Source organism: Lithobates pipiens, unplaced genomic scaffold, assembly GCF_037356315.1.
Source record: "Lithobates pipiens isolate NorthernLeopardFrog02 unplaced genomic scaffold, aLitPip1_a1.2 Scaffold_22, whole genome shotgun sequence".
Taxonomy (NCBI): domain Eukaryota; kingdom Metazoa; phylum Chordata; class Amphibia; order Anura; family Ranidae; genus Lithobates; species Lithobates pipiens.
In genome coordinates, this window is record NW_027507784.1 from 83391401 (window position 1) to 83419085 (window position 27685).

The 27685-nt window shown below is 43.4% G+C and overlaps 1 protein-coding gene across 2 annotated transcripts in view; it reads left to right on the forward strand.

Moving 5' to 3' along the window:
• The window catches only part of RAB3GAP1 (RAB3 GTPase activating protein catalytic subunit 1), a 261671-nt gene extending 242349 nt beyond the window's left edge, over positions 1 to 19322 (forward strand). The window contains exons 24-25 of one of the 2 annotated variants that reach the window (XM_077447811.1): positions 4949 to 4969; positions 12824 to 19322. In XM_077447811.1, coding sequence (XP_077303937.1) covers positions 4949 to 4969; positions 12824 to 13060 — 258 coding nt within the window. In that variant the 3' untranslated portion in view covers positions 13061 to 19322. The remainder of the gene's footprint in view (positions 1 to 4948; positions 4970 to 12823) is intronic. The other variant, XM_077447812.1, reaches the window with a different exon arrangement.
• Positions 19323 to 27685: the final 8363 nt, after the last annotated feature.

The following is a 27685-nucleotide window of genomic DNA, read 5'->3' on the forward strand; positions in this document are numbered from 1 at the left end:
GAAGTGAGAGGAGGGAACAACTGCAGACGTGCACAGCACTGGATCAAATGAGATCTCAGGTAATTAAAATGGTGGGGTGCTGATGCCTAACCATTTTTTACCTTAATGCAAGGAATGCATTAAAGGAGTTGTAAAGTCTCATGGCTTTTCACCTTAATGCATTAAGGTGAAAAACCTTCTGTGCTGCAGCTCCCCAGTGCCCCCCTTGTACTTACCTGCGACGGGGACGAGCACAGCAGCTCCAGCCCCTGTCTCCTGTCCTCATTAAATAGATTGATAGCAACGCAGCCATTGGCCCCTGCTGCTGCCAATCAAATCCAGTGACACGGGAGCCGGGGGAGCGGGGCCCAGTCCTGGTGTCTTTGTCAATGGATGCAGCAGCAGGACTTCAGAGCATGCCCTCACGAGTGCCCCCATGGAAAGCGTCTTTCCATGGGGGCACCCAGTGAAGAGGAGGAGCCAGGAGCGACACCGGGGACCCCAGAAAGGGAGGACCGAGCTGCTCTGTGCAAAACCCTTGCACAGAGGAGGCAAGTATAATATGTTTGTTAAAAAAAAAAAAAAAACATTTACAATCACTTTAAGGTAAAAAAAAAATTTAGGCTTTAGAACCACTAAATTATGACATGATGGGTCAAGAGAAATGCAAGTCAAACAGATTCAGAACGGTTATCCATACTGCTTCATTGTGGTAAATGAAAGGGCCAGTTCACACCACATGTAGTCCAGTGCATTTTTTTTCTGCATTAAAAGAGCATGGAAAGTAGGTTATATGGTTTCCAATGGCATAGTTCACACCAGTGCATTGCAGTTCCAGAAAAAAAAAGTAGAAAATGCTGCATTTTACCTGCACTGGACTATACTGGAATGTGGTAAAAAGCATAAAAAATGTACGGTAATGCACTGGAATGCATCCAAAACGCACCAGTCCCCAGTACAGTGAAAAGAAAACCAGGAAAAAAAGAGATAAAAAAAATTCACCTGAAAATGCATGAAAAATGCACTGGAACGCGTCAAAAATGAGCATGCAGAAACGCATCCGGAACGGATCGGGAGTGTGTTTTTGTGGTGTGAACCAGCCCCAAATCTGCTGACCTACGATTCAAAATCGATAAAAACCCACACCTGTGTACACAAACGCTTACAGTGTTCATTCAGTGTTTGGTAGATTCTGGAGAGTTAAAGTGTAAAGCAGCCCATAGATTATGCCATTTTCTTTCCTTTCACCAGGGGTTTGCAGGAAACAAAAATCGCTCAAGGACGGTGTTGATGGGGGAATCCTTCCTGCAGAGCTATTGTGTTCTGCCAGCAGGAAGCCTTCCCTGCCGGCAGAACACAATGATCGCTGTTGGCAGCTATAGCCATTGCCAGTGATTGCATGAAAGAAATGCGTCAGGCAGTTGGATCGACTTCAGTGCAACCAGCCTGCCCATAGATGCATCAAATCTTTGTCACTCCCTATTCAACCGGCCAAGATAACATCCATCTATGGCCAGTTCTAGTGAACCCGAACAATGAACTTCTCTGATTTGCTCCCCTCTGTTCTATTTATTTATTACAAGTGCTTCTATAGTGCTGTCAATTTACATATATATCTATATTGTACATTCACATCAGTCCCCGCCCTGAAGGAGCTTACAATCTAACGTCCCTACCTCACATTCATACATACACATACTAGGGGCCGATTTAGACAGAAGCCAACCATGATTTTGGAGTGTGGGAGGAAACCGGAGTACCCGGAGGAAACCCACACAGGCATGTTGAGAACATGTAAACTCCAGGCAGGTAGTGTCCTGGTTGGGATTCAAACCGACAAATCTAGACCTGCCTGAAATCCAGTACTGTCCTGTGCACTCCAAACTTTTATTCATTCTCTCTGTGAACTACAAAACACCCTTTTTTATGTTAAAGTGTTTTTTACCCCAACACTTCATATTCTTGAATGTGCCTGCTGTAGCATGTATTTGTATGAGAAAATATCCTGTTCTTCCTTTATGTGAAATCGTTGTGAAATCCCTGGTGTTCCTGTCAGTCCCTCTGCTTTCCTGTAAAAAACTGACCACACTAAGCAGAACACACCATGGTCAGTTCTCTGGCTGTACTGGGAACTCAGCCTGCTCTCCTTGAATGATCCTGACATGCCCCTGCTGCACAGCCATTCACTGGGAAAATCAGTGTGCTGCTGCCTCTCCTCCCTCCAGCTCTTATGCAGAGGGAATGTGATCAATTATAATAAGGGGAAAAAGAAGGTATTTATAATGTTTTTCATATCTATCAGTGGCAGCTGGTGGTATATTATTATTATTATTATTTTTTGGGGGGGGGGGGGCACATACAATTCACACGCCGTCAACCCCTCCACCCCCAGTCGGGTCACAGGCACAGCAACCCCTCCCAGTCGGTCACCAGCCCCGTACTTACCCCATGTAGGTCACGGGCAACGCTTCACCCTGCCCCTCCTCCTGGTGCTTCACAGCTGCTTCCCCTGCGTCACCTCCCTCCTTTTCCTTGTCGGCCAATAGGAACACTTCTCCTCTCGGCCAATCGGGTAACGGATCTCAGGACCTGCTTCCTGATTGACCAAGAGGAGAATCAGGAAGACAATAGCAAATATTAATTCCCTATTGTCACTCAACTGGGTGGGCTCAGGGCCCCGAGCCCAACCCTTTTTTTTTTTAAGCCAATTAGACCTCTTGCTCTAATCCCGTGCTTCAAAAAAACAAGCCCCGTTGGAATCCATGAATCCGGCACCCTGCATGTAGATTAGGGGGGTGGTGCCCGGTATGGGCAGGCCGCCACTGATAGCTATACAAAAATGTTTTGCCTTTTATTTCTGTTTTAAACTGAATGGATTGTTTTACAGGGTGATCGTTTACAATCACTTTAAGGGGGTGAGGGGATGGGGAGGTGTTCTTCCATAGACACAATATGGTGAGTAAGCATGGGCACCTAGGACAGGAAGTTTGTTACAGGCAGGATCACCAGGTGAAAAAAAGATCACACTAAATACATTGCAGCCACCACATTGAAGGACTGGTAAGCTGCAATATGTCATGTTTGTTTTTTGGGGTTTAGATACAACTCTGCAGTTTCTTTCTGGGACATTGTTGTTGAGATCTATCACTGCTGCTGTACCCCAAGAGACATAAGAAGACCGGGACTGACTCTGCTCACCATGCCCTAAAATATAACGTTTGGCTAGAACAACCTTTCTGTTAAATCTGTTTGATGGAATGGGAATTCTAACAGCACTAAGGCTCTATTCACACTTGTAAGACTGCAAAGCTGCGTGACTTTGGAGTGCAACCTGGATGTGATTTTTTATTTTTTGGACCCACCGCTGCATGTAAAACATTCAGTTACGACTTTCATGCAACTTTTGAGGGTTAAAGCGGAGTTCCACCCAAAAGTGGAACTTACGCTCCTTGTATTCCTTCCCCCCTCAGGTGCCACATTTGGCACCTTTCGGGGGGACAGCATTACCTGTCTTTCACAGGTATCTTGTCCCACTTCCAGGCACCTCAGCTGCGGGTATTGACGTCACCTCCCGGGCTCCCTGCTCCTCCCTCCCCGGCCGCCGGGCCAGTAGGAGAGAGGAGCAGTGCCTTGCGCATACACAGTAGGGTTTCCGTCGTGAAGCTGCGAGGCTTCACTGCTGGGTTCCCCCACTCGCAATGGAGGCGGCATGCACCCGACAGCTGATGGAAACATCAGCTGTGGTGCCGACTCCAGGACAGGTAAGTTTCTGATTTATTAAAAGTCAGCAGCTGCAGTATGTGCAGCTGCTGGCTTTTAATTTACGCAGCGGTGGGCGGACCTCCACTTTAACATTGAAGTCTGTGGCCCTTGCATGAAAGTCAGACCAAAGCATGCATGAACTAATTTGAAGTCACTGCGACTTTAAGTCGCACATATATAAATGGTTATCATTGTAAAACAGGGGGTAGGACTTGTCATGTGGCTTTGAGGTCCAAACTCTCATGACAAGTCGCACAAGTGTGACTGGGGTGTAAACATTTTTTCTATTGTTTTTTTTTTTCTGTAAAAAAAATGTGAATGTGTCGAGAAAGATGTGTGTCGGATCAGGAGAAGCTGGATTTATAGATTCATGGTAGTGTTTTAGATCATAGGGAGTAAAGTCTGTGTGTGTGGGAAGCAAGCATTAGCCATCAGAGGTAACCTGCACAAACAGAAATAATTAAAACCCAACTTTGGGCAATCCTTTTTTCCCCATACAGTGGGGCTGTATCTAGGGGTGAGAAAAAAGCTGATACCCGATTCTTCGGGAAACGGTGCTCCCCCATGGTCCAGCAGTGGACTGTTCCTGGTCTGTGGAGCCTGCTCTGGGCTTAATGACGTCTCGAACAGTCCACAACTCACCGGTTGCCGGTTCGTTCTTGTGCTGGGAGGATCAGAGGATTAGGTAAGTGAATCGCCTCTCTACTCCCCTACACAAAAATGAGCAGCTGGCCTGTGCAGTGCAGACACAAACCCCCTGCATGGGAAAACTTTTTTTTTTTTTTTTTTGCCCAGAGTTGGGTTTTAAACTGTCATTGCCAAAAGTTGCCTAGCTATTAGGCTAAGCCAATGGCTTTCCTTGACTTGGAACAAGTATGCATATGGAAAGTTGTGACTTCACTGATTCTGTGCTTGTTCCAGGTCAGAGGTTCGGTGTTGAAGATGGAAACAGGTTTTTAGGAGGTGGCCAGGAATAGCAGCCTCCATGTTTTTATTAACATGGGTTTCCTTTAATCTGGACATTCTGAGTGTGTCCTGCTCTTCCCGTAGAATGTTGGCAGCATGTTCCCGACGCTTTCCATGTGCATGTATCTGTGTTGACACGTCTACATATTGTCATGCTGCATGTCCTAATGTGTGTCTAACCTGTCCTAGCCATCCTAGGCTTGACTGTCTCTCTATCTTTTACCACCTTTCCTTTATCAAGCTGACAGAATCTTCTGATGAGGTAACAGAACCTTCTACCTCACTTCCTCATCCCATTACCCATGTGCAAAGTAGAGGAGAGGAGGAACAACCTATACCAACCCCGTTACTAGACTAAACTAATATCACTAATGTACTAATATTCATTACACTGAAGGCAGATGGAAAAACGTGCTAAAGCATCCTACATCCATCTGATGCGGTGCATGTGCCCTGACTGCCCAATGGTTGGGTAAACCAGTTTCTACCTAATGAGGGAGGAAGTGCTGCCCTTTTCTGGGGAAAACAAATCTGACTGGAAAATGGATATATGTAGTGCTAAAAAAATTTAATAAAATAGATATGTCAAAGTCTGCAAACACTGACAGACAAGTCCATGTTTCTTTTCTAGTCACTCAAGGTGTAGTAAGACAGATTAGAGTGAATAATGATATCCTCTACCGCAAATCAACACTCTAGGCCTCTTACCCCAAATAGTGGACCTCTAGATTATAGGTGGTCAAACAGGCATAGTGTATGTCCACAGGCTGGTCACGTCTCCACCAACACAAAAAAGCAGCAGGATCTTGTCTAGCCCTCATGGGTAGTGAATCCACAGTTTTATGCATTGAAATAAGAGAAAACAGCTCCTTATGGTGCAGTATATCAAATCAGTATAAAATTTATTCCAAAGAGAATTTCAGAGTACTCACATTTAAAACGATAAAAACGAGCATATCCTAGATACAAAATGAGATGTTTTCAACCCACAAGATGGCTGTGGTCAGCATGTGTAGCATCGTGACATCAGATCCCAGGCTCCAGCCTATGCGTTTTGTCCAATGGGGAACGTCGTCAGGGGGCGACAACCTGCCTCAATGGGCGAAACGTGTAGCGTGGAGCCTGGGATCTGATGTCACGATGCTACACGTGTTGACCACGCCCATCTTATGGGTTGGAAACATCTCATTTTGTATCTATGATATGCTCGTTTTTATCGTTTTAAATGTGAGTACTATGAAATTCTCTTTGGAATAAATGTTATACTGATTTGATATACTGCATCATAAGGAGTCGTTTTCTCTTATTTAAATGCATGAACCTGTGGATTCACTACCTGTGAGGGCTAGACAAGATCCAGCTGCTTGTTGTGTTGGTGGAGACGTGACCAGCCTGTGGATGTACACTATGCCTTTTAACCAACTATAATCTAGTGGTCCACTATTTGGGGTAAGAGGCCTGGTGTAATGTTCGGTGGAGGATATTATTATTCACTCTAATCTGTCTGACTTATACCTTGGGTGACTCCAGAAAAGAAACTTGGACTTTTGTGCCAGTGTTTGTGTCTTTGATATATCTATTTTATTTATTTATTTATTTTTAGCTCTGCATATATCCATTTCCTGTGTTATTATTGTTACCTACAATTTTATGCTAGCTGCTCCTTAGAACCCAAGCGCAGTAAATACTCTCTATTTTTATTTAAAAAAATAAAAAATACGATTTGCTGAGATTAACCAATTCTTAGAATCAATTCTCAGCTTAGTAGGCATAACCAAGGCTCCTGTAAGGGTCTGTAAAGAAACCAGCATTCAAATTTCTGTATAGATACCTACGCTATGGGGGTTGATTTACTAAAGGCAAATACACTTTGCACTACAAGTGCACTTGAAAGTGCAGTCGCTTTAGATCTGAGGGGAAAATCTGAAATGAGGGGAAGCTCTGCTGACTTTATCATCCAATCATGTACAAGCAAAAATGCTGTCCCCCCCCCCCCCCCCCCTTGCATGTCCCCCTCAGATCTACAGCAACTGCACTTCCAAGTGTACTTGCAGTAAAGTGGATTTTCCTTTAGTAAATAAACCCCTAAATTACCACAACATCAGTGCCTGACCTCACAAATACATTCCCATAGACACACTCCTAAACCTCGTGGACAGCCTTCCCAGAAGAGATGACCCTGTTATAGCTGCAAAGGGCGGGCCAACTCAATATTGAACCCTACGGACTAAGACTGGGATGCGATTAAATTTCATGTGCGTGTAAAGGCAGGTGTCCCAATACTTTTGGTAATATAGTGTATATTCCAACCATAGCCCCATTGTTTTGGAAGACTGGACATACAATACAGGGAAATGGTCAGCATACTGAATCGTTCCTGTACACACTCTTATACTGTCAAATTTTTCTTGTTGCCATAGAGGAACGGCACACATTGATCTGTGTCTTTGGCATCTCCTTCCTGTGGGGTCGGTTCACTAAGCTGTACAAACAATTCTAACCGCGTTCATTATTTTATCTGAAGCCGATTTTCTCCATTAATTCAAGTACATAAATATAGCATAGATGAGGAAATGTGTGCTGCGCACTAAATATTGAACTATTGCAGGCCTTTTATATTTCACGAATCTTCTCATTCATCGTCAGATGGCTCCACTTTCTGCTCTCTTGAATAGTTGCCCCATAATTACAACCTAAGTGGTAAATTGAACAGAGCCGTGCGATGAAACTGTGAACTGAAAGCATCATTTCCTACAAAGCAAATAAGACACGGCACTGAATACAAAGTACATATTATGTTTCAGGACCCTGTCACAGTTTTGCATGCATTTGTGTGTGTTGCATAAAGGCAATCTGTTCACTTAGAATGTCATCCATAATGAGCCACAAAACATATCATCACAGCACACCACAACCTGTGTACATTCATATGCATCCAGTTGATATTGTATAGGGTCATTGGGATGCCATTCAGAATGCTGTGTAGTAATATGTATAAAAGGATGCAAATATGCAGCCAGAGCTGCGAGAAGCCTTCTGCATTTCCAGTTGGGTACGGGAGGTACATTAAAGTGGTTGTAAACCTCTGACATGAAGTATGAACAAAGCTTATCCCTCTATAGCAGGGGTCTCAAACTGGCGGACCTCCAGTTGTTGTGAAACTACAAGTCCCATCATGCCTCTGCCTGTGGGGGTCATGCCTATAACTGTCAGCCTTGCAATGTTTCATGGGATTTGTAGTTTCGCAACAGTTGGAGGGCCGCCAGTTCAAGACTCCTGTCCTCTATAGTGTGTGTATAGTCAATCCAGAGCACTAAGGGGTTGATTTACTAAAGGCAAGTAGACTGTGCAGTTGCTCCAGAGCTTAGTAAGAGCCCTTTCACACCGAGCCAGCTAGGACGTCAGCGGTAAAGCGGTGCTATTTTTAGCGCCACTTTACCATTGTTTTAGCGGCGATATTTGCCCGCTAGCGGGGTGGTTTTAACCCCCTCCACTAGCAGCCTAAAAGGGGTTAAATCCGCTGTTCCTGTGTTCTTTGCCTCCAATCAGCTCTCGGAGCTCTCCTCACTGAGTGTAACTTCAGCTCTCTGCCCCCTGCTTTTTAGAGCTGAAATGTCTGGAGTAAATTCCCATACATCCTGTGTATGTAGGAGAAAGACGGCTGTAGCTAGAGATGTACAAGTTATGTAGGGTGATTTGTTTCATCTCTGTGTATCACCTGAGGCCAATCACTTCACTGGGTATATGGAAGGGTTTACAACCACTTTAATGTGTAACGAAACTCTTCTGATGCCACTTTCATGAGCTCCTTTGCTGGGAAAAATATCTTCTCCCCAGCTTCTTTCAGGTTTTTGGCCATCTTGCTTGGCCAGTGTCAGGGGACAGAACTCTTTCACATGTGCACCCAGCATGCGCAGTTCGGTTTAAAGAAGGGCGTGTGGAGGACAATAAGCAAGCCTTTATTGCACAAGAGAAAGAGATTTGGGGGTTGGTGGTTTCCTAAAAGCAAATAGACTTCACTTTGCAAGGAAAGTTACCCCAATGCTTAGTAAATGAGCTGAAGCTCTGCTGATGTCCGTCACCCCATCATATGCAAATTAAGCTGCTGTTTTTTTTTTTTCCTTTTCCTTGCATGTCATTGGGTGTTCTATGCAAAAACTTTTTCTAAGCTCTAGAGAAAAATTCTCTTGCTGTGTGTAACTTCCTGTACAAAATGCACATCCTGTTCCTCTTTAGTATATCCACCCCATTATGGCTCTTGTGGAATAAACCATTTTCAGACCACACTTCTCCTTGTACAGGTACAAAGTTAGATAACGCAGCTTTTATTATCCTGCCTTACAAGGTCAGACAAGATGGGAATGATAATAGTAAAAATAGAATTTTCTTTTGAATCTATGAATCTGCAAATGTCCACCTACCTCACCTGTGATATTCCTGGTCCTCTATGAACGATCGCTGTTAACTTTTTATAGATCTTTTCCAGAACTTTTATGACTATGTAAGTTACCTTGCCTCAAGAGGGCACCACTTACCTTCCTTCAACTGATAGCAACCAGCCCAACATCTGTTCGGCTGGATTCACACCTAGGCATTTTTAGTGCATTTTGCAGATTTGCACTACAGTCCCTTTGCCATGGTTTCCTATGGAACATGTTCTCTAGTGCAAATCTGCAAAATGCACTAAAAATGGATAGGTGTGAATCCAGCCTAAATGACATTCCTACACACAAATACAATCATCCGCACAAAAGTTACATATAAAAGTTCCTTATTACCTCCTGTGAAAAACGAATTATAAATAAATAATTAAAAAAAAATTCCTTTGGGGTAGCTGCTGCTTGAATATTATATGGTTATCACATCTAATATGTCTTATACATAGATGAAAAAAGTGGTGCTTACCCTACAAGAGAATTCCACCAGGGGTTTCTTTACAAACTTGGCCTAAGCTGTCCAGGGAGGGGGGAGGGAAATACCATATGAGCCTGAACCGGAACCCAAGACCTCTGCTGTGTCTGGCAGTCACTCTTGTAAGCCACCAGAGATTCTATAAGAGAATTCCACCACAGATTAACTCACAAACCTTAGCCGTAAAATGTCCAGGGAGCAGAGGAGTACTGTAGGACCTGGACCCGGACCTCTGCGGTGTCTGGCAGTCACTCTTGTAAGCCACCTGAGATTCTATAAGAGAATTCCACCACAGATTAACTCACAAACCTTAGCCGTAAGATGTCCAGGGAGCAGAGGAGTACTGTAGGACCTGGACCCGGACCTCTGCGGTGTCTGGCAGTCACTCTTGTAAGCCACCTGAGATTCTATAAGAGAATTCCACTAGAGGTTTCCTCACAAACCTGGCACTAAAGCCTCGTACAGATGATCAGATTGTTGGCAGGGGATTTTCTGTTGACATATTTTTGTCCTAAAATCTGACCGTTAGTAGGTTCCTTTTGACAATTGTCCAATTTTCCGCCAACAAATGTTGGATGACAGGCTAGTAAATTTTCTGATTGTCAGTACACAAGTCTTGAGTTAAAAGTACAAACAGGCCTGCTCTGAATAAATGCTCACCAAACACGAAATTAACAGAAGGGGCCCAAACGGTGGCGCACAAGAGCTGAAATTCTTTGTAGTACGTCACTACGTTCATGTTTGTTGGCCAACAATTGCGTACCATTGGTATGCAAGACAAGATCCTGGCACTCTCCCTTTTGACAAAAATCAGACGCTTGGATGGCCAACAAGCGTACCGCATGTACGAGGCTTAAGACGTCCAGGGAGCAGGGGGTACCGTAAAGGCCTGGACCCGACCCCGAGACCTCTGCTGTGTCTGGCAGTCACTTTTGTAAGCCACCTGAAATTTTATAAGAGAATTCCACCAGCGGTTTCACCAAAAACATGGGCCCTAAGGCTGATTTCACACTGGCATTAAAAGCAGGTGTTTGAGAGGCATTAAAACTTCCCTCAAAAGCGTATGCACAAGATAATAATAGACAGCACATTGTGCTGTTCACACTATCAAAACGTGATATGTTGCTTCAAAATTGAAGCCTTTAGTCAAGTCAGGAGGCGTTTGAAGCCTTTCAAAGCCTCCTATTCAAGTCTATGGTAATGCTTAACAAATGCCTTGGCAGGCATTTTCGGTATGTTCAAATTAGTTTATTTCTGTCACTTTCTGTGGTGGAGCATGTTTAACGCGCCCTAATGCTCATCAGACGCTACGAAACCGCGCATAGGGCATAAGTGTCTATACTGTTTAAAATGCATACACCGTCTCGCCCTGCTCTGCACATGCTCAGTTGCTCTCTATTTTTAGGCACTGTGCCAAACTTGTAGAGGCCGATCTGCTGACAGCCTAAAGATTTACTTTGACTCCCGGCTTCAGGAAAATGGAAGCCTCCAGCAAGAAGAACCTGGAGCAAAGCTGGAGGCAATTCACAGCACACCCTCATTTTGGTAGCAGAATTATTTGTGCGGAATATACGTTCTTTGCTAAAGAACATTACTTTCAATCTAGTTGTTATGAGTAAAGTTCCACTTTAGGGGATGTGGCCATCATTGGCTGCTTGCCAGCTGGCAGGGTTGTTCCTCAGCCTAACCTCTACAATTGCCATTGACATCAAATGGAGCAGAACTCCTGTGATGAGTCTAAAGGGGTGACTGGCCGTTCTAGTGAGTCCTCGTTGCAATAGTTAAAGTGTTACTAAACCCACAACAGTACAATCAGTCTGTATATGCAGCATATCATGCTTGTTATGCTCACTGTGGAACTTAAGGGGGTTAATCATCTGCATTGTGTAAAAAGGCCGTTTTCTCCTGTATGTACAAATCCTCCGCTTCCTGCACTGTCTATCTGCATACCTCCCAATTTTTTGAGATGGGAATGAGGGACACCGATCGGCAAAAGTATGCAGGCATAGGACACACCCCTTGCCACGCCCCCTTAAAGAACATTACTTTTAATCTAGTTGTTATGAGTAAAGTTCCACTTTTTCAAGATGTAATGTAAGGGGGTAGGGTTATTAGCTGACGCTAACGCTTAAAAAACGCATGGGCATTAGCGCTATTTTTCACGCTAACGTGTTAAAAACACGCTAGTAGCACTCATCGTTTTATAGCGCGTTTTTGCAACGCCTCGGTCTGAAAGGGGCCTAAGGGATGTGCCCATCATTGGCTGCTTGCCAGCTGGGAGGGTCGTTCCTCAGCCTAACCTCTAGAATTGCCATTAACATCAAATGGAGCGGGACTCCTGGGATGAGTCTAAAGGGGTGATTGGCCGTTCTATTTGTAGAGGCCAATCTGCTGACAGCCCAAAGATTTACTTTGATTCCAGGCTTCAGGAAAACGGAAGCCTCCAGCAAAAAAAAATTGTTAAAAAAAACTTGGTTAAACCCACAAGTGCTTTTTTTTTTTTACCACTACTAATCCTTCATATTGGCTTTTGGAATTTACAAATGCAGCAATTTAGAAATCAGATGAAAGGTTTAGTGCTCAAAAAACACCTTTTTGATAGATTAAAAAGTGCATTTTAGAGTTAATAATAAAGATCAGACCAAAATGAGGAGGAATGAGGTACATAGCTCCCAACTGTCCCTAATTTCAAGGGACTGTCCCTGATTTGGAGCAATTTCTATCCAGGGGAGGCCAGCTAACACAGGCAGGGTAGCCGACCTGCACATGCTCAGTTGTGTCTTATGCTGCGTAGAGAATATTTCCTTGTTGAGCTGAACTAGCCAGGTCACATGATATTGACATCACACATGTGGGAGTGTATACAGGCTGCAGTCAAAATCTCCTCCTACCTGAACTCTCAGCACTGGAGAAACTGTGCAGTTTATCACTGAATGTGGTAGACAGATCATCCGAAAAGGTATATAGTGGCAGTATTTTATGTAAAAGAAGATTTATAAGCTATGGGTACTGTGGGGGGGGTCAGATGAACTATTTTCGTATTACTGGGTTTAGTAACACTTTTAAACATAGAAGCTTTTTCATATCTGTCCAACTGTTATTGGACTGTATTAAAAATATAGGCGTATTAGCCGTAGATCCCCTCCTATAATGAAATGACTAATAAACCTCTCCTACAGTTCTAAATATCAGTTTTTGTTTTTAGACTGCAACCATGGGCCCGCTGGAGGAAGATCTGAAAAGGTCCGGCTCACCAGAAGACAGGAAGGCGATGTCCGGGACAGATTTCCCTCCCCCGGCAGGCCGGGAAGTCATCCTGCGCTCTACGGTTCCAAGACCCGCCCCCTATTCCAAGGCTCTGCCCCAGCGCATGTACAGCGTACTGACGAAGGACGATTTCAGACTAGCTGGAGCGTTCTCTTCTGATACATCCTTCTTCTGAAGATCCGGAGTACCCCGCTTAACTAAAACAGGAGCGCCATGAGGGGAATGGGTAATATGGCATCACATAGATGTCTTATCTGCACCTCAAGGCCGAAAATATTTTTCATCTGAATTTGTTTAGAAGGTAAAAAAAAAAAAAAAGAACCTTTAATCCCCAGAATGACAAGCAGAAGATGTTTTTATGGTCAAAGTGCAGGTGCGGTAATGATAAATCTTTTCATGTTATTAATTGGAGCTTTCAGACGCTACAAAGGATTTCAGGTCCTTTATATGACTGAGCTTGGAGTAAAAACAAAAAACAATCGCTCTCATTAGCCTCAGGATATGAGAGAGGGGTGGGGGCACTGGGGGGTAATTTATCCACTTCTCATTTATTGTCAGCTGATCATACAGATATGGTAGAGATGTCGTGGCCTCATTGCAGTGATAATATGTACGGGTTACGTGAGCAAGTGCTACGGAAAAATATCTGCAGCTGAGTAAAATGAATGTTCTCTTCTCTCCGTAAGAAACAAAATCATTTGCTGCTCCTTTGTTGATAGGTCAGATGTGAGGGACGCGGCTTATGACTCCAGCATGGTTTCTGCAAGGCTGAGATGTGAAGCATCTGACATTCATATATCACCAGTCACATAGGACTAAAGCAGGTATGAACATCCCCCGCTGTGCTTTAGTATTGCAGGGGAACTACAAGTCTCAGCATGCCTAAATACAGGATGCTAGAACTTGCAGCTCCCAAGCACATATAGCTTTATTAAGGCTAGGTTCACATCTATGCGGCCCGTGGTTTGCACATGCACAAAAGCCCATTCATTTGCATGGGCTGTTGTGCCCCGGGAAGCGCAGGACAGAAGTCCCTGCACTATTTTGGAAATCGCAGCCCGCAAGGCATCAGCGAGTACAGCGCAGTTCCCAGTGCGATTAATGGTACCTTAATTTTGACATGTGGGTGGCTGTAGCTGCGGAAATTTGTGCAGGTCCTGAAGCGGTATCACCCGCACAGGTGTGAACCGAGCCTTAGGCCTCATGTACACTGCTGCTGGTAATCGGACGTTTAGGAGCAGTTGGGCATTTTTTTTTTCAACTGCTCCTGAACTCCCCTCTGTTATCTTATCAGTACATGTACACAGGGCCGTTTATAGTTTCTAGGCAGTTGCTTTTTAGAAAAAAATTTTGGAACCCAAAAAAATGTGCTCAGAATCTGAGTTTAGAGGCGCGGCTAAACGCCTGTAAATGCCTGTAAACCAAACTTGCGTTTCGTTTACAGGCATTTTTCATTTTTGGCTATTTTGAAAAAGAATTTTTAATTTTTTTTCAAAACGCCTCTAGATGCAAACATGGCTTGTAAATGCAGCTAAACAGCCGTTTTTAAATGCTGGTTTCTAGCTGTCAAGTTAAATCGTTCAGGAGGGGTTGAACAATGTCCCGTGTACATGAAGCCAAGTGCTTCAAACTGTTACATTAAAGCTCTGTTCAAACCTTTGCACTTTGTGTGGTGCATTAAAAAAAAAAAAAATACTGTGCAATATGTTTAATGCGCTTTCATAAAAACACATTGTTATATAGCAGTGATGGTGAACCTTGGCACCCCAGATGTTTTGGAACTACATTTCCCATGATGCTCTATTACACTGCAGAGTGCCAGAGCATCATGGGAAATGTAGTTCCAAAACATCTGGGGTGCCAAGGTTCGCCATCACTGTTATATAGAGTTCAGTGGTTAGGCACCAGCCAGGTGGGCACTGGCCCTGAGACTCCAGCATTGTACAGTTCATTTAACCCAGTGCCAGTAAGCTTCCTAAAAAGATAAAACACTGTACAGTATTTACCATACCCCTCATAATCACTTTTTTTTTCCCTCTTTAACCCAAAAGTAAACATAGTTACAGCTTACCAATTCTTGGATGTGATGGCTGCATTCATTTTCTTTTTTGGGCTTTCTTTCCCTTATTTTCACCTAATGATCTGGCCAATGAAACCCCATACACACTATTAGATTTTCTGCAGATTTTTTTCTTCAGATTTACCAAAACCATGTCGTGCAAGAGCATGCCTGATTGCATACACATTGAAACTTGTAACCACTTCAGCCCCGGAAGAATTTACGCCATTCCTGACCAGAGCACTTTTTGCGGTTCGGCACTGCATCTCTTTAACTGACACTTGCGCGGTCGTGCGAAGTTGCACCCAAACAAAATCCTTTTTTCCCCACAAATAGAGCTTTCTTTTGGTGGCATTTGATCACCTCTGCATTTATTTATTTTTTTGCGCTATAAACAAAAATAGAGCGACAAAAACAAGTTTTACTTTTTGCTATAATATCCCCAATAATAAATATATATATATATAGTCTTTCGCAGTTTAGGCCGATAAAATTCTTCTACATATTTTTGGCAAAAAAATAAAAAAATCGCAATAAGTGTATATTGATTGGTTTGCGCAAAAGTTATCGCGCCTACAAAATAGGGGATAGATTTATGGCATTGTTAATATTTTTTATTTTTTCTATTAGTAATGGTGGCGATCTGTGATTTTTATCGTGACTGCGACATTACAGCGGACACATCGGACACTTTTATCACTATTTTGACCATTGTAATTTATACAGTGATCAGTGCTATAAAAATGCACTGATTACTGTGTAAATGACATTGGCAGGGAAGGGGTTAAATACTAGGGGGCAATCAAAGGGTTAAGTGTGTCCTAGGGAGTGATTCTAACTGTAGGGGGGGATGGTCTCGCTACAACATGACATCACTGCTCCTGATGACAGGGAGCAGTAGATCTCTATCATGTTGCTAGGCAGAACAAGGGAATGCCTTGTTCACATAGGCATTTCCCCGTACTGCAGCTTTGGGATTCGATCGTGGTCCCCTGGCGGACTTCGAGTCCACGGGACCTGTGGGCATGATCACGGAGTACGCATCAGGGGTGCGCGCCCACTATGCTGCGATATAGAGGGAACATACCTGTTCACCCATTTGCCCTGCCATGCCATTGTGCCGACGTACATCATTGTGCGCTGGTTGGCAAGGGGTTAAAGTTTGACCTCCTATATCAGTGATGGCGAACCTTGGCACCCCAGATGTTTTGGAACTACATTTCCCATGATGCTCACCTACACTGCAGAGTGGATGAGCATCATGGGAAATGTAGTTCCAAAACATCTGGGGTGCCAAGGTTCGCCATCACTGTCCTATATTATATGGTTTTGTTAAATCTGAAGACAAAAATCGAATAGTGTGTGTGTGGGGATGTAGTCTGTTTTTTTTTATTTTTTTTGTTTCCCAACAGAACAACCTCTTGTGCAGCTCTAGCAGTTACAGGTTTGGGGAAAAAAAATTTTTACAACAGCCAGGAGAGCAAACAATGATCAGCTTTGATATGTAAAACCTTTATTCCAAAAGGAAAAAATGGTTTGCTACAAATGCTTCAAGCCGTATTAGACCCAAAAGCAGATATTTAATATATTGCAGCTTGCCAAGTCTAAGAGGTGATGGCTGCATTCGTTTTCTTTTTTTAGGTGCGTTTTTATTTTAATCTGGAGAATGAGTTAGCAAGTCTTTTTTTTTTTTCCTTTCCTCCAGCAGAATGTATCAGTTTACATGGATGAAACAAACCACTTAACATGGGAAAGGGTGCATAAAATGATCGGCTTTTAGTTATGTAAAAAATCTTTATCCCTAAAGGAAAAACACTGTTTGCTGTAACTCAAAGTGTTCGCAGGAGTTTGGCTTTAGGGCCCGTTCACACCACATGCAGTCCAGTGCGTTTTTTTTTTTTTTCTTTCTGCATCAAATGCAAGGAAACTTGGTTATATGGTCTCCAATGGCATAGATTATACCAGTTCCAGAAAAAAAAAAAAAAGTAGAGAATACTGCATTTTTTTTTCTGTGCTGGAATGCAGTAAAATGCATTTCAAACGCACCGGACCCCCAGTACAGTGGCGGATAATAAAAAAAAAGCCTCTAATGCATCAAAAAAACACACCAAAATGCACCAAGAATACATATGCAGAAATGCACCCGGAACGGATCTGGATTGCGTTTTTTGTGCTGTAAACCAGCCCTTAATTTGTTAGTGTGTCTAAATCTGCTAATAATTTTTCAACTTAATGTTTATTGATTTTCAAGAAAAACATACATCTGAGTATTCATAGTAGTTTCTCTACGAATGGTTAAGGCATTGCTTAAAACTAACTTGCTTAAACCCAATAGTAAATTGCTGCCCGAAACAATGCATTAAAAACAACCAAATATTTTAGCGTCCATTTAAGTATATGAAAAGAAAAAATACAATTATAATCATAAACATAATCGTACCAAAGCTCAGTAATTAGCAGATCTACCCTGTTTCCCCGAAAGTAAGCCCTACCCTGAAAATAAGACCTACAAGGACTTTAACTAGGGCTTATTTGGGGGGTAGGGCTTATATTGCAGCCATCACCGACAATCACGCTAGGTCTTATTTTCGGGGGAAAACGGAGTAGAAGTGTCTAATACCCTCCCCAATCCAGACTGAAGATGCTGCTGTCCTTCCTATGTCATTTCTTCAGAGTTGTCTCTCACTGGTACAGGAGGGGTGTTACTGGTTAGATCACAGAGGGAAGAGGGGTGGGGAATACAAAGAAAACAAATGCAGCCACCACATCTAAGGATGGATAAGCTGCAATATATAAAATTTTTGTTTTTCAATTTAATACCGCTTTTAATGTTACTAAACCCACAACAGTAAAATCTGTATGTGCAGAATAGCATGCTTGTTATACTCACTGTGGAACTTACGGGGTTAATCCTCAGCATTGTGTAAAAAGGCTATTTTACGCTGTATGGACAGATCCTCCCCCTCCTGCAGGTCTCTCTTGGCAAGGCCGGATAAGACACAGTCAGAGTGGTCCCCCCGCACATGCTCAGTTTGGTCTCTATTGCTGGAGAGAACATTTCCTTGTTGATCAGAGCTAGCCAGGTCACATGATATTGATATCGCACATGTGGGCATGTATACAGATCCTAAATGACAGCCCAGTCCCTCCCTCCTCCTCCATGCCCAGTAACTAAAAAAAAGAACATAATGGGTGGGATGTCACATCTTGATTGATGGACAATCTGTCTACCATAACAGCATGAGGACACAGGCTATAGTGGAAATCCCCTCCTACCTGAACACTTAGCACTCGGGCAGACCCTGCAGTTTATCATGTGACCGTGGTATACAGATCAGCCAAAAGGGTATATAGTGGCAGTATTTTAATGTAAAAAGATGATTTATAAGCTGTGGGCACTGCGGTGGGGCGGATGAGCTATTTTCATATTACTGGGTTTAGTAACACTTTAAAATTGGTAGCTGGAGTTCAACTTCTATTTGTTGTTAGTACATCTAACACTTTCTCTCTCTCTCTCCCCCCCTGCCCCGCAACCCAGTTAAACACGCTGTCGTCCAAAGGTGCTCCTTCATCTAGAGTAGGGGCACTCTAAGACAGGAGATGTGTTACTGGCCAGATCACCAGGTGAAAAAGAAAACGAATGCAGCCACCACATCTGATTATTGGTAAGCTGCGATATATACTACATTTGGCCTTAAAAGCTGCCCTGTGAGAAATCATTTTTAGGATGTAGAAGGAAATCTGAACTGCCAGAACACCAAGTGATCTGCAGCCCTGGGGCTCCCTACATATGACGAATCACTGCCGTCCGTTCAGAAGTACCTTGCTTAGTAGGAATGAAAAGGGATTGTGAGCATTTAAAGGGAAGCCAGGGGATTTTCACTCCCCCCCCCCCCCCCCCAAACATTTTTGCAACGTGAAACAGCATTTTTTATCAATGTCAGAGACACGCCAACCCAAACCTTCCCACCCCACCCCCGCTCCACAGGTATCACTGGTGTTGGACTTTGAGGCCACATTTTAGTTCTAAGGCAGTGATGTCACTCACTGAACTCAACAGGTTTGACTGCACTACCCTCACCTACCACCAGGCTCAAGCCTAGAACTCAAAATAAACCCCGACAATAACATTCTATTAAATGTGGTAAGTTTTAATCATCAGACATTCTAAAATCAAAACTGTACGTCACATGAGCCTATTAAATGTCATTGAGGTTCAGATTTTATGGAGTTTTCTTTTCCTTTCAGATTTTATGTTTTTTGCTGTAAAATTAACTTGTTATAATGTGATATACGTTGCAAACCTGTACAGTGAATGCACTAAATTCCATGCTGTGTTTATTTGTAGCTGTGCAATATAAAATAATGAAAAACGTTACATGAGGTGGTTGTGGATTCTTTATTATAACGTCCTCAGTGGGGGATTAACAAAGGGAAATCACTTTTTTTTTTTTTGTAAATATGAGTTCATTTTCCACACACTGACTCAACAATGCCCATACACACATTCTAGGGCAGTGGTTCTCAACCTGGGGGTCAAATCATGATCTGTCAGGGGTCCCCGAATCCTGGGCTGTGCCTGAAGCCCGCACCGCTCTGCCAGTCTTTTTGCGGCCGCCCAGCTGGGCCGTCTCTGGAGCCCGCAGCCGCCCATTCAGTTCACCACATGGCCGGGGGAGGGGCAGAGACTAGAGGTCAGCTGACTGGTGAAGAATGTGAAGTGGGAGGAGCCCCCATCTCCTGATTACAGATAAGGGGTCACTGCTACAAGACACCACAAAGTTGGAGACACAGCGAGTAACACTACTTGTGATCAGAGTTGCCATTAAAAGACCTCACTACAGTTCTCAGATCACCTTGATAAAGAGCACCTTAGTTGGCTGATCTGAACTCCCACCGCCCAGCACTGCCACCAATCCCCACCCCCAGCTCAGCATTGCCACTGATCCTTCCACCCACCACCAGCACTGCCTCTCATCATATTCCCCCCACCAAGGAGTAAGAGAAGGAATAAAAATATAGAATACATGGAAGGTAGAGGGAGGAACAAAGGAAAAAAAAAAAAGAGAGAGAAAGAATGAGAGAGAACAAGAAAGACGGCTAGAGAGCGGGATGGGGGGGGGGGGGGAAGATATTAGGGACTCGGGGAGCGCTAAATCTCAGTGGGTTAGAGGCACAAATTACTTGTCTTGCCTTAGTTGCTGACAACCCACACGCCGAAAATAATTTTACTGTTAGAAGTCCCCACAACTTAGGAAATTTTATCAAGGGGTCACGGCCCCCAGCAAGGTTGAGAACCGCTGGTCTAGATGATGTTACATCAGCCAGTCCTGTGTTCATTTTGACCTAAATTTTTGATTTAGTTTTAGACCCCTTTCACACCACACCTATAGAATGGGCGGTAAAACGCCGCTATTTTTAGCAGCGTTTTACCGCTGGATTTGCGGCGCATTTCGCCCGCTAACGGGGCGCTTTTACCCCCGCTAGCGGCCGAGAAAGGCTTAAAACCGTCGCAATAGCGGCGTTTTGCCGGCGGTATTACAGCGCTGCCCCATTGATTTCAATGGGGAGCAGTGGTGGAGGAGCGGTAAACACACCGCTCCAAAGAAGCTTCTGGCAGGACTTTTTCCTGACGTCCTGCCAGCGCACCGCTGTAGTGTGAAAGCCCTCGGGGCTTTCACACTACAGACAATGGTGCAGCTCTTTTAGGGCAGATTGCGGGCGCTATTTCTAACGCTATAGCGCCTGCAAAACGCCCTGGTGGGAAAGGGGTCTAAGTCTGACTAAAATGCAGTTTTAGTTTTATTTTAGTCATCTGAATTGTTTTAGACTAAAATATAATGGGGTTTAGTTAAATTGTAAAGCATTATTTAACCACTTCGGCCCTAGGAAGATTTACCCCCTTCATGACCAGGCCATTTTTTTTTTTTGCAATATGGCTGTCGCTTTAACTATCGTGCGACACTGCACCCAAACAAAATTGATGTCTTTTGGCGGTATTTGATCACCTCTGCAGTTTTTATTTTTTGCGCTATAAACAAAAAAAGAGCGTCAATTTTGAAAAAAAAAAAGCAATATTTTGTACATTTTGCTATAATAAATAAATATCACCATATTTTTTTTTAAAAAGCAATTTCTTTTCTCTTAGTTAAGGTCGGTATGTATTCGAGGCCGGTATGTATTCGATCCCCCCCCCCCCCCCCCAAGAACCAATAAGCGTATATTGATTGGCTTGCGCAAGTTATAGCGTCTAGAAAATAGGGGATAGATTTATAGCATTTTTATTATTATTATTTTTTTTTACTAGTAATGGCGGCGATCTGTGATTTTTACTAAAAGGATTTTTTCTCAAGACAATACTTTAACATAGGGTGACACTATGCAAGTATTAGTAATAGAGTGCCATCATCCTGAAGGTAATTTAGTTGAAGAAATACTGCATAAAGTGGACTTTATAGGCATCCAAGTAAGAAATCTAGAAAAAAATAATGTTCTCATAATATTTTCTTATTTTATTAAAAAAAGACTATATAAAAAGACTGAGGTACAGTTATTACACTCATCTGTGATTTTTATCGGGACCGCAACATTATGGCGGGCACATCGGACACCATTGGTAAATATGTTATATATATTATGTGTGGCTATTAGGCAGCTGAATAGGCCTTGGTATCTACCGCCTGTGTTCTTAGAAGTTTAGCCAGTTGGATTTGCAGGCCGATTGGCAGTATTGTACTACATCACAATCTATATAGCACTCCTACAGAGGGATATAGGCAACCCATTCATTTCTATTGTACTCATGCAGGCGCAGTAACATGTCAGCTTCAAACACTTTCAGATAAAATACAAATTTTCAAAGGCTGAGCTATGGGCGGGGCTTGAAGTAAGCCTATCCTAAGAGAAACCTGGACACTTGCCGTTGCTAACCAGAAAATGTTCATGGCCTGTTATGTTGGTGCATTCGCTTCAATACTCCGAATCCTGACCCAGCACAAATGTGCAGATGCATTCCGATTCATAATGTGTTGAGGCCGGAGGTCAGAACAACAGCCAGATAATGAGCAGCTTCAGGAGCTCAGCAATGGCAGATCCCCCATTTTTCTTTTGACAGGTTCACTTTAAGGGTTGTCGTCCACATTCAGAACGTTTGCTGTGTGACAGATTCCATTTCCCGCAATGGAGCCAGAAGGAGAGTTTTAATTTGGTTGTGCAGTGCGTGCCGCACACTCCTAACTGACTGATTATATGTTCATTAACACAACAGCAGGATCCTGTGAGCGCAGGGCTCGGGGGGATTAATGGACACCCCAGACATGTTATACATTCAATATCATTTATACACAGGAACAAAATCATAAAGACTTTAAAGATGAACTCTAGATACACACACAATATACATATATGGAACGGTTTTACCCTACCAAAGAATCTGCAACTCTGTAAGCAAGTCTTGTGTTGCAGGGACACCTGCCAGTCAGGATAACCTGGTCCACGACCGTTGTTTCCAGCAGAAGTAGCATTGATGAACCATTACTCTGCTTTCTTCCCTCCTACACTGCAGCATGCCTGAATGACTTCTAAGAACACAGGTGGTAGATACCAAGGCCTATTCAGGTGCCTAATAGCCACACATAAAATATATATCACATATTTATCGGCATATAACACACTTTTTTCTCCCTGAAAATAGAATGCTAATAATGCGTGCGTGGTATATGCCAATATTTTGTTTAGAAATCCAATTGGAGGAGGGCACCTGGAGGGGGGGCAGCAAATTTTATAACTCCTGCATTAACCGGGACCTTGCTGGCCAGTGAATCCAGGCTGAATCCTGTTGGAGCAGTGACGCGCCTGGGAGAGGCGCACTAACGTGGGCACTCCCACCCCGCAGCCTGTGCAGGATGTTTGGTGTCCCACACACTGCGATCTCAGCCCACTGGCACATTACAATACAGACAGTTCAGATCTGAATGAACCCTCTGCCCCCTCCCTCCTCTTCAGCTCTGATGTATTCTATGTACACAGACAGGAGGAGGAGCCAAGAGACCGCTGTACATGTTATTATTCACACTATAGATGCTTCAAAGTGCTTTATTTAAAAAAATAAAAATACATTCCTGAAACTTGCCTCTTAAAATTAAGATGCGTGTTATGCGACGATAAATACGATACAGCATCTCACAAAAGTAAGTACACCCCTCACATTTTTGTAAATATTTTATTCTATCTTTTCATGTGACAACACTGAAGAAATTTAACTTTTCTACAATGTAAAGTAGTGAGTGTACAGCTTGTATAACAGTGTAATGGCTGTGTGGGGAGTTATTTTGAGAGGACAGAAAATTTAATGTATAAACCGCTGGCAACAAAAGTGAGTACACCCCTAAGTTAAAATGTCCAAATTGGGCCCAATTAGCCATATTCCCTCCCTGCTGTCATGAGACTCGTTAGTGTTTGTGTGTGAATGGGGAGCAGGTGCGTTCAATTTGGTGTTATCACTCTCACTCTCTCATACTGGTCACTGGAAGTTCAACATGGCCGCTCATGGCAAAGAACTCTCTGAGGATCTGAAAAAAATAATTGTTGTTCCACAGAAAGATGGCCTAGGCTATCAGAAGATTGCCAAGACCCTGAAACTGAGCTGCAGCACAGTGGCCAAGACCATACAGCGGTTTAACAGGACAGGTTCCACTCACAACAGGCCTCGCCATGGTCAACCAAAGAAGTTGAGTGCACGTGCTCAGCATCATATTCATAGGTTGACTTTGGGAAATAGACATATGAGTGCTACCAGCATTGCTGCAGAGGTTAAAAGGGTGGGGGGGGGGTCAGCCTGTCAGTGCTCCGACCATACGCCGCACACTGCATCAAATTGGTCTGCATGGCTGTCATCCCAGAAGGAAGCCTCTTCTAAAGATGAGGCACAAGAAAGGATGCAAACAGTTTTCTGAAGACAAGCAGACTAAGGACATGGATTACTAGAACCGTGTCCTGTGGTCTGATGAGACTGGGGAGCCACAGTTCATTGGGGGAACCATGAATGCCAACATGTATTGTGACATACTAAAGCAGAGCATGATCCCCTCCCTTCGGAGACTGGGCCGCAGGGCAGTATTCCAACATAACGACCCCAAACACACCTCCAAGACGACCACCGCCTTGCTAAAGAAGCTGGGGGTAAAGGTGACAGTCTGGCCAAGCATGTCTCCAGACCTAAACCCTATTGAGCATCTGTGGGACATCCTCAAACGGAAGGTGGAGGAGCGCAAGGTCTCTAACATCCACCAGCTCCGTGATGTCATCATGGAGGAGGGGTAGAGGACTTCCGATGGCAACCTGTGAAGCTCTGGTGAACTCCATGCCCAAGAGGGTTAATGCAGTGCTGGAAAATAATGGTGGCCACACAAAATATTGACACTTTGGGCCCAATTTGGACATTTTCACTTAGGGGTGTACTCACTTTTGTTGCCAGTGGTTTAGACATTAATGGCTGTGTGTTGAGTTATTTTGAGGGAACAGCAAATTTACACTGTTATACAAGCTGTACACTCACTACTTTACATTGTAGCAAAGTGTCATTTCTTCAGTGTTGTCACATGAAAAGATATAATAAAATATTTACAAAAACATGAGGGGTGTACTTACTTTTGTGAGATACTGTGTAGATATATATCTATCTATATCTACACAGTATCTCTTTTACACAGACTAATATATACTGATTTGGGTATTTTTTACCAAAGAAATGTAGCAGAATACATATTGAAGTACATTTTTGAAGAAAGATGAATTGTTTGCAGAATTTTAAACCCAAAACAAAAAGGCATGAGTTTTCTTTTCCCAATTGTCAGTATTTTGTTGTTTAGCAAAAAAAATAAAAAAAAATAAAAAAAAACAAACACACAAAAATAAGCCTCAATTTAAAATAAGATATTAAATTTCACTTGGGTACAGGATTTCAGGAATCAGTAATTGTCAAAGTGTGACGGCACTTTTTTTTTTTTTTTTTTTTTTAAAGCCAAAGTTATAATGTGAAACTTACCTTAAAGCGAAGCCCTCCAGTGACACCCGGTCACCGCTGACAGGTCTTCTAACTTCACCCGGTCTTCCTTCGGGGTTGGTCCAGTCCTTTGATTGGACAAGCCGCAATGACATAACTTCCACGCATGTGCGCAGGAGCTGCTGTTCACAACACAGGACTCTGAGGGAACAGTACGGGTATGGCGTTCCTTCAGAGCGCATGCGCCGGTGACGTCACTGGCGGCTTCGCAAGTATAGATCTCCTATACGGCGCACATTTAGGAGATATTTACTGTACCTATAGGTAAGCCTTATTATAGGCTTATCTATAGGTAAAAGTCATTCATGGGCGTCTACTCCCACTTTAACAACCCAGAAATAAAAATGGGCTTACATAATGTCTGGCACAGTTTCTTTTTGACTTTGACCTTTGGCAGTACCTGTAAATAGCTGTAAAGGGCTTGTTCCTCATGGCAGCAAGTTGGTGGAGGGGGACTTTCCAGCGAGTTGGTGGAGGAGGACTTCATCACTTCCCTCATCTCCAAACCTCATCTCCCACCACAGGCCCAAATCCCTACACCCTAAAACAAAATCCATTACGTAGTTCTAAAAGACTGCTCTTGTCTTGCCTGAAGTTCTCTGTTAACATTGCGCTGACCCATAGAGTTACGGACAGGACGAGCAGATATGAAATCTGCCATTTTTTTTTTTCTCCCTGGTTTGCGATTATTAACTTTCCCTCCCGACTGGTGATATTTTCCCAGCTTCGCTCACGGCTATTGATAGATTTAACCGTACAGTAGCTGCTGCCATGGAAACTGGTGGAAATATCTATTTTAAGGCTTGAAATGGTGCTGGGCGTCATTGCAGCAGAAATAATGTGCTCTTTAACCCCTTCCCTCCCGGACAGGCCACCGTTCTGCCATCTGCTTTCCGCAGCTCCATAATTATTTTTCCTGGGACCTATATGAGCGCATACGGCGCTGGTCTAGGGGGGGTGTTAATGAACTTTTATCTGCAGATCAAGGTGATGTGTAAAGGAGAAAAAAAAAGTGAAGTGGTAAATATACAGAGATCAGGTGATATAGCGGTGTCAAGACAAGTTCCGGTTCAGGGACCTTTTAACGCCTCGTGTGTGGAATGTGAGAAAAATAACAAAAAACAGAGACAGGAATAGAAGATTGCTTCACAGGGTGTGAAATGCCGCCTTCAATTTACACCAAGAAACCGTTTTAATTAGGAGTTCTGGTTTCTCATGAATTTCTTATTCTGCAAGCATGAAACTTGAACTTTCCGGGTGCGTCCGTCCACACATGACATCTCATTTAACACACATGAAGTTAAGTTTCTGGATCATGGTGTGAGACCTCCTCATATAAATATAATGGTATGCAACTGAGGACCCCGTTTTTTTTTTGATGTTAGGAGAGGATTAAAGCTGCATTCTGCCCATGTAAAAAGGAAAACCAGGTAATCCAGTTCATGTATGCATTCAAATTCCAATAAATGTAACCTCTACAAACTGGCCTGTGTATGGAAATCTGTCTTAGCCCTTGTACACACAGTCAGACATTCCGATGGACAATGTCTGATAGGACCGTGTTGTTGGATAATCCGACAGTGTGTGGGCTCCATCGGTATCCGACGGACCAAGTTTTCCAGCTGGGCTATAAAATTTTCCGACAACATGATCCGATCGGACTTTGTCCGATTGTGTGTAGAGAATACCGATCAGACAAAGTGCCACGCATGCTATTGGCTACTAGCCTGAACGTAGTCCCCGCCCTAACGAAATAACGTCATCACGTTACGTACGATCGGATTTTCTGACAACTTTGTCCGACTGTGTGTATGCAACAGTTTCGGACAAAATCAGACGGATTTGGTTGTCGGAATATCCGACCGTGTGTATAAGGGCTTAGACCTAATCTCTATGTATTTATGTGATGTGTGGACCTCAGCAGTCTGTAGTGGGAACATTGATTGGGGTAATAGCATTGATCTCTATTGGCCTTGTGTAACATGTTCCCAGTTTCGTAACGTCTTCTGCAGCATCTCTCCACCAACAACGTATCCTGTCCTCACTCTCTGACCCTCATCTCCTCTATTAAGTCTGAAGTTTCTGATTGTCCTCTCAAGCATTACATACACTCACCGGCCACTTCATTAGGTACATCTTGCTAGTACCAGGTTGCCTTCAAAACTGCTCTAATTCTTCGAGGCATAGATTCAACAAGGTGTTGGAAACATTCCTCAGGTAGACCGTCTCATGTAAACAATGCTCAATTGGCTCTAAGGGGCCCAAAGCGTGGCAAGAAAATATCCCCCACACCATTACACCACCACCAGCCTGAACCGGTGATACAAGGCAGGATGGATCCATGCTTTCATGTTGTTTAAGCAAAATTCTGATCGGACCATTTGAATGTCACAGCTGAAATCGAGACTCATCAGACCAGGCAACCTTTTTCCAATCTTCTATTGTCCAATTTTGGTGATGCTGTTCAAATTGTAGCCTCAGTTTCCTGTTCTTAGCTGACAGGAGTGGCACCCGCTGTGGTCTTCTGCTGCTGCAGCCCATCAGCTTCAAGGTTCGATGAGATGGTATTCTGCATACCTTGGTTGTAACGAATGGTTATTTGAGTTGCTGTTGCCTTTCTATCATCTCCAACCAGTCTGCCCATTCTCCTCTGACATCAAAAAGGCATTTCCCTCCAC